General features: G+C 52.9%; 2 protein-coding genes across 3 annotated transcripts; one reads left to right on the top strand and one right to left on the bottom strand.

Moving 5' to 3' along the window:
- The first annotated feature begins 935 nt into the window (after window positions 1–935).
- SPSB2 (splA/ryanodine receptor domain and SOCS box containing 2) lies at window positions 936–2,548 on the top strand. Its single transcript, XM_006891255.1, is given in 3 exon segments — window positions 936–1,185; window positions 1,188–1,574; window positions 2,421–2,548. Coding segments are annotated over 3 exon segments (765 nt in total).
- An 898-nt stretch (window positions 2,549–3,446) lies between these two features.
- On the bottom strand, window positions 3,447–6,356 carry TPI1 (triosephosphate isomerase 1). 2 transcript variants are annotated; one of them, XM_006891257.1, is made up of 7 exons: window positions 6,119–6,356; window positions 4,816–4,939; window positions 4,618–4,702; window positions 4,409–4,541; window positions 4,049–4,134; window positions 3,693–3,780; window positions 3,447–3,565 (listed from the first exon to the last, which is right to left on the bottom strand). In XM_006891257.1, the coding sequence occupies exons 1-7, from the start codon at window positions 6,342–6,344 to the stop codon at window positions 3,447–3,449; spliced, it is 861 nt and encodes a 286-aa protein (XP_006891319.1). In that variant the 5' UTR covers window positions 6,345–6,356. The 2 variants fall into 2 exon arrangements, with proteins under 2 accessions (XP_006891319.1, XP_006891318.1); XM_006891256.1 differs by having other exon boundaries at window positions 4,816–4,885; window positions 6,173–6,233.
- Between the last annotated feature and the right edge of the window lie 752 nt (window positions 6,357–7,108).

Below are 7,108 nucleotides of genomic sequence, written 5' to 3' on the forward strand. Positions count from 1 at the left end.
AGAACAGCATGTAAACTAATGGCGCCTGCCATTAGAACCCAAAACCAAACGTTCAGAACAGGCACAGGCTAACTCATAATCTAGGGAGGAAAACAAACTAAGCTGGAATCACAGAAAATAAAAATTGATACCCAACACAATTGGAAGCCTCTCCTTGCCCATGTTCCATCTCCAGGGACTTAGCAGATGGTTGTTTAGATCTGTTTAAACGGACTTGAAGATAAAGAACAGACTCCTAGGGCTTGCCCATCAAAAGGTTCATTCTGAAACTGGACCCCTCTTGTGCAGACTCTGAGGAAGCCAGGGGAAGGTTAACTGCCCAGGACTGTCATGTTAGAGCGCCCTGGGACGGTGATCAGAGGGTTAACTGTCCCGGAGGGCTCCCTGCCAGGGAAGATGTTTCCTCCTGGGGTTTGAATTTTAATGGCAGCGCTGCCTTACCTGCAATGTTTTTGGACAAGGCCTGGCAGTGAGAGGGTTGACTGTGCTGGCTGGGGACCTCAGGAGCGGGAGCCGGGCCTCGAGGTGGGGTTGGATTGGGGCGGGGCCTAGAGGCGTTGTACATCTTCGGTCCTCGGCCTGCATCTGGTGCGACTATGCTGTCCTCAAACTGGCTCTTCCTGAGGGTCTGCAATTTACTGGGCGAGGAAACTGACCAAGGTGTGAGGGCGGTGATGGGATGCAGAGGGTTAAGGGGACGGTCGAAAGTGCCCTTAGAAGAGTCCTCGGGACTGATGATCTTATAAGGGCAAGGTGAAGAATGGGCTTGGGAGTCCAGGGGAGCAAAAGAGGGCGATTGGAACCATGGGGTACCAGGGTGAGGCGAGATGCCCCCGCTTCCTTCTCTCCCAACTTGGCTCTAGGTTAATCACGAATTGGAGTTAAACTTTAAGGAGACATCACCAAGACTTGGCAGTTCTCCACTGCTCACCTCCATGGGCCAGATGGCCCTGACGAGGGCCAGCAGCAGCATTCCCAAACCACAGGCCTTGTACCCTGACCTCTCTTCTTCGGAGGGTTTAGAGGAGCTGCTGTCTGCATCTCCTCCAGACCTGGGAGCACAAAGGAACCACGGCTGGAACCCGAAAGACTGTTCAGAGAACATCGAAGTCAAAGAAGAGGGGTTGTGCCTTGAGCGGCGGCCTGTGTCCCAGAGTACCGATGGGGCCCGGGGAAAGAGAGGTTACTCAGCTGGCCCCCGGAGCAGAGGGGCACTCTTGCTGTGGTGGGCGTGGCCAGGGCCTTTGCCCCGCTGCAGGCTGCCCACTATGCGGCGCTGCTGGGCAGCAACAGCGAGTCTTGGGGTTGGGACATCAGGCGGGGCAGTCTCTACTATCAGAGCAAGGAGAGAGGCGCCCCTCAATATCCAGCCATACCTTCAGGGGAACACTTGGAAGTGCCAGAGAGGCGTCTGGTAATTCTGGACATGGAGGAGGGAATTCTAGGCTACGCTATTGAGGGTACCTACCTGGGACCTGCCTTCCACGGACTGAAGGGTAAGATCCTCTATCCAGCAGTAAGCGCTGTATGGGGCCAGTGCCAGGTCCGCATCCGCTACTTGGGCGAAAGGAGAGGTGAGGCCTGAGGTAGGTGCTGGGAAGAGGGTTTTGTCACTGGTGGCACTGAGAATAGTGAACAGGAGCTCAACTTCTGGTAAGAGCAGAGATGTGCCTTCATCTGACCTATCTCAGAACTCTATTCTGTTAGACATGGCTAAGGGTAGCCTAGTGGTAAGAAGCTGCTCTGCAATCCCAAAGGCACACGGTTCGAATCCAGCAGATAGATGGTCTGTGGACTACAGATGGGCAGTCTGTGAAAACTATAGGTCTGTTCCAATTAAATGGCAAACAATAGAGGAAAACTAAGACTTGGGAAAATAATTTGCACAAGTTCTCTTGGCAAAGTAATTAGCCCTGACTGGGGTGCTCCATTCTCAAAAGGCTCCAGGGATTTTCTGGAGGTGTTAGGTAAGAGTTAAATGGGAGCCTGGGCAGAGGAGCAGGCCTTGGGGAGGAGCCTCCTTGGGGAATCATTTAAATGAAGCCAGGCAGAATTTCGCTATTGGAGTTTGTAGTCTCTCTAGCACAAGGTGGATGATTCTCCATCCATCACTGATGGTGAGCCATTAAAGGCTGGACGACCATCAGGTATCAATGGCTGACCTCTACCACTACAGGAGCCACCATGGCCTGTTGCTAAGACTTAACTGGAGCATTATTCCAAGTGCTGATTTAGGATGTATGAAATATAGCTGTGTGTCCACCCTAATAGCACATGAAAACTTTAAGGTACCCTATATTTCCCTTCTTAGCCAAGGTGGGCCAAGTTTAGCATGGAAAGGGAACCTGGGCAGGTCCCTATAGTTTGAAGGTATCTGTGTAGTGCTGCACCCCTAACCTTCCCCTCCTTCTCTCTTCCAGCGGAGCCATACTCCCTTCTGCACCTGAGCCGCCAGTATGTGCGCCAAGCCCTGGGGGATACCCGACTTGGCCAGGTATCTGCTCTGCCCCTGTCCCCTGCCCTGAAGCACTACCTGCTCTACCAGTGACCCCTCTGGTATTAGACAGTACATGGAGACCTTGTCACCCACTGCCTCACCTTGTGGGAGATTGGGAGCCAGGTATTACTGGCCTAGACCAATTATTTAATACGGCTGAGGGGAGGGGAGGCCAGGCCCCTTCCCCAAACATTCTGAGGGGCTCAACAGTCCCAGAGGTACTCAAGGTGGGATAAAGATAGGGAACTGTTATTCAAAGCTGTGGCACCCTGATACAAAAGACTCAAGTTGAAAATAAGTTGTTATAGAAACTTGTCCATGGCTTATTTTTTGGTACAAGGGATAGGGATTTCTTTAAAAACAAATAGTATGGGAAGTTTCCTCCCATGTGATTTACTGCCTCTGAAAACCCACTGGAGGGCCAGCTGAGTCGGTTCTGACTCAATAGTACATAAGATGTGCATGTATAATGAAGAACAAACTACAAGGCTCAGTGCCAGATATTTATTCCCCCCTCACACGGGGCAGCTCACACACACAATAAACACAGGCATTGGACTCATGGGCAGTACCCCTGGCCTCCGAGGGAAGGACAGGGTTTTCTCATGGCATGTACATGTGACAAGAACAGAGGAGGTTCTCTCCTGCCCTCTCACTGGGGAGGGGACCGAGGGGCAAGCTCCGCCTCTCATACCTCCCAACCAATGAGAAGCCACCTTGGTGACATGTTTCATTCAAACTATTGTAGTAAGTGAAGAAGTGATTGGCCTGGTCCCAGCCATTGCAGGGAAGGTGTAAACGGTAAAGGAAGGTACAGTATGTACTCAGCCATGAGAGGGGGAAAGTGACACCATCAGAAGCACGTGGTGGTGGTGAGGAGCAGTTATTGGGCTTCTGGGCTGCCTGGTCTCTGGTTCAGCAGGAAGAGGGTAGGAGAGATGAATGGAGCTTATTGTTTGGCATTGATGATGTCCACAAATTCAGGCTTCAGGGACGCACCACCCACCAGGAAGCCATCCACATCAGGCTGGCTTGCCAGCTCCTTGCAAGTAGCCCCTGTCACAGAACCTGGAAAGGGGGTAAAGAGGGACTAAGCAGGGGTGGGATGGGCATATTCTTATCTATCCTACATCTAAGGAGGGACTTGGTTTAGTTTTCAGTCTGTCCTACTCAAGGTGGGGCCAAACCCACTCACCTCCATAAATGATACGAGTACTTTGAGCCACCGCGTCAGAGACATTGGACTTGAGCCATCCCCGGAGTTTTTCATGTACTTCCTGGGCCTAGAACACAGGCAAGCTAAGTAAAGCCTTTTCTACCTCTCACTCAAAGGGGAAAACAACGGGTACTTGTGGGAAAGAGGTAGTATGATCTCTAACACTAGAGCTTCAGTCCCAGCTGGCCAGAATGAGTGACCCTGGACAAATTTCTTTATGGACTTGGGGACACCTTGTCTTTATCATGGGGGGGGTTGGCCTAGTTGGTATTTGTAACTATTCAGTTCTACCAAAGACTGAAGCAGATTAGGGAAGATCTCTTGGGATGGGTCACCTGCTGGGGTGTTGCAGTCTTGCCGGTACCAATGGCCCACACTGGCTCATAAGCCAAGACGACCTTGCTCCAGTCTGTCACGTTATCTGCAGGGCAGAGATCACAGATGGAGGAAAAGGTGAATAGGAAGGAGCTCTCTAGCCACTTTCTCCAGAATATGAAGGATAGTGGCCCACTGCTGCCCCCTCATGGCTGCTGAAGGAACTGTACCATTAGGAGCAGTTACACAAGTGAGGATGCAGGGACATCATCACCCTTCCCTTCCCTGGATTAGCATGAAGATCAAAGTTAAGTTGCAGAGCATTTGAGCCCATACCCTCTGGCCCTGGCAAGAATCAAAGTTCCCTTCTTCAGAGATACCTGCGATGACCTTCGTTTGCTCAAAAACGACCTTCTCAGTGATGCCAGCCTCCCTCTCGTCCAGCTTCTCTCCAATGCAGGCAATGACTCCAAGTCCCTCTGCCAGGGCATGGGCTACTTTTTGTCCAATCAGCTGTTGGGAGACATGCTTGATGAGACAACCCTCTTGGAATAAAACATCTCTTTATTTCCCCTTCCTGGTTACTAACCTCATCTGACTCTCCAAAGACATGCCTTCTTTCTGAGTGTCCCAGAACTACCCAAGTGGCTCCACAGTCTTTGATCATGCCAGGACTAAAGGAAGGGAGGAAGCCATGGTTCATGACGTAGCCCATCATGTGACTTTCCCCTCAGCTGAGGAAAGTAAGCAACAGGTCCCCATCCTACCCTTTCTGCTTGCATCTCACCTGATCTCCCCAGTGAAGGCCCCATTAGTCACTTTGTAGCAGTTCTGTGCAGCCACAGCAATCTTGGCATCTAGCTTCTGCCGAGCAAAGTCGATGTAGGCGGTAGGAGGTGCACAGACAACCTCTGAGAATGAGATGGAGGCACCAGGGGAACAAATCACAAGAAAACGGAATTCTTCAGATTTCCAAATCAGTGCTTCAGAGCCTCCCAGCTTCTCCTGACGTCTGCTTTCCTCCCCTTTTCACCCACTAAGATGACCTTTGTCTACTCCCCAGCCCAGGATGGGCCTGCACCCAACTCCTAGAGACATCCAGGTGCCCCTTAGAGGCCATGGTCTAGTCCTGCCCTCTGCTCTTTTAAAACAGCTGTGGCTCCGGTTTCCCTGGGGCTATTCTGGGCATGGGAACCTCCCAGACTCAGCATTCTCTGGGGTCAAGCCTGCCTCCCTTCTAAAATAGCCCATCCCCACCTCTGCTAGCAAGCAAGGATTTTTTAGCAAAGGAGTAGGCGGCCAACTCAAGGGGTTTGTTTTGGAGTCTTTGGGGAAATAAACGAGAAGTGAATACTGAATCAGGCTCATGGTTCTATGACTTGGGAGAGAGTTGGAAGCAAGGGGCAGAGGACTGAGTTTTTTTGCTTGTGAATGGTATAGAGGTCTTGTGAGTTCCCGTTTCGAGGTTGGGGAATGTTGTAGGATTGCTCCTCATTCCCAAATGGCCCAGCTGGTTTGGCACCAGCTCAGCTCTTCTGTGGAAGGGGGGAGTTGCCCTGGCAGCTGAAAAGGCAAAGGACCGGCCCTGGTAGCTCTGCAGCTGAAAGCAGCTATGAGCCTGGGGCCTTGCGCTCCGGGCCGGGGAGGAGTCTCCGGCTACGTGCAGCAGTGCACAGAGCTGGGAGAGGGGCAGGTACCGGGAGCCCGCACGCGCGCTGGGCCTCCTCCCCCACATTCGGGGGCAGTCCTAGCCTTTCCCGATCGCCCACAAAGCCTCGGGTTGGTTCCTATCTCCCCGCTGTGGCTAGTGCAGCCCCAGTATGCGCCCTGAGGCCATCTTCCTCCTGGTAACTTATATTCCTTCCCGCTCAGTGTCGGAGGACACCATTAAATGGGTCCCAGCCTTTTCCCCTAGACACACCTTAGCAACTGAGGCTGCGAGGTCACCACATTGAAGGATCCAAGTGTGAACACTCAGCCCTTTTCTCTGGGCCGTGCACCCAGCTCCGCGTGGTCATTGACTCACGGAGCTCGGTTCTACCACGCCCGTCTCCCTTCCCAGCCCCAGCATCTCCCCGGTGAGGGCCTACCGGTATCGGCCGGCACCTTAGCCGCGTTTAGAGTGGTGATGAGTTCTCCCAGACCCTTCTTTCGCCCGTTCATTTTCCAGTTTCCCCCAACGAAGAACTTCCTGGAGGGCGCCATGGTGTTAGAGTCGACACACTGAAGGTCAGCAGCACCGCGCAGCCGCTGCCACTGGCCGCTTATATAGAGCGCGGTGAGGCAAATCCCCGCCTCCTCCTGGTCCTCAGCCATGATTAGCCCGGCCCCCCTGCCTAGAAGCCCTTCCCCTTGGTCCCGCCTGCCCCCCGCCCGCAGGCCCTTCGATGGTGTTGATGATGTTGCAATTGCTGACGTTCCCTCCTTTCTTGTAACAAGGTTCTATGGGCGGTGGCGGTCTAGGGTCACTTTAGCCTCAATTGCTTGGTTATGAGGGGCAGGCTGAAACTGTAAAAACCTGCGCTCAGGAGTACCCCAGGTTCTTGACTACAGCTCCCCCAGAGCCAGGAGTAGCTTGAAATGGAGTGGGCTGGTGGTAGTCCAGGCCACTCGGCAGCTTGGTCTCAGGCCAGACTGGTGGTTAGGGGAGAGGGATTTCTGAGGGGCCTGACTCCAAGTCAGGGAAAGAGAAAACACATCCCTGATGCTGAGCAGGCACCCCTGACCTACCCAGGGAAATGTCCAGCCCCATCGGTTGCTAGGCAAATAACAGGGTTCAGAGGGATAGGGACAGCCCACAGAGCTAGTTCACTGTGCAGCTAAGGTCAGAAGGCTGAAGTTCCTTCCTAGAGTTGCTCTGCTCTGCTTCAACTGTCCATGGATTGAAAGGCCTGGGACCCAGGCTGAGAGACCTCTAGTCAGCTGGCCACCCCTACCTACCCTATACTCAGCATTTGGTTCATGCCACTGCACTTCCCTATTCTGACAGCCCCAACTAACAGTTTCCTTCCCACTCCTACCTCCACCCCTGCTACTGCTCCACTGACCTCCTCTGTCTTTCACACTCAATTTTCCAAGAG

The sequence above is a fragment of the Elephantulus edwardii genome, unplaced genomic scaffold (assembly GCF_000299155.1).
Source record: "Elephantulus edwardii isolate Elephantulus edwardi_28Jun2011 unplaced genomic scaffold, EleEdw1.0 scaffold00096, whole genome shotgun sequence".
NCBI classification, from domain to species: domain Eukaryota; kingdom Metazoa; phylum Chordata; class Mammalia; order Macroscelidea; family Macroscelididae; genus Elephantulus; species Elephantulus edwardii.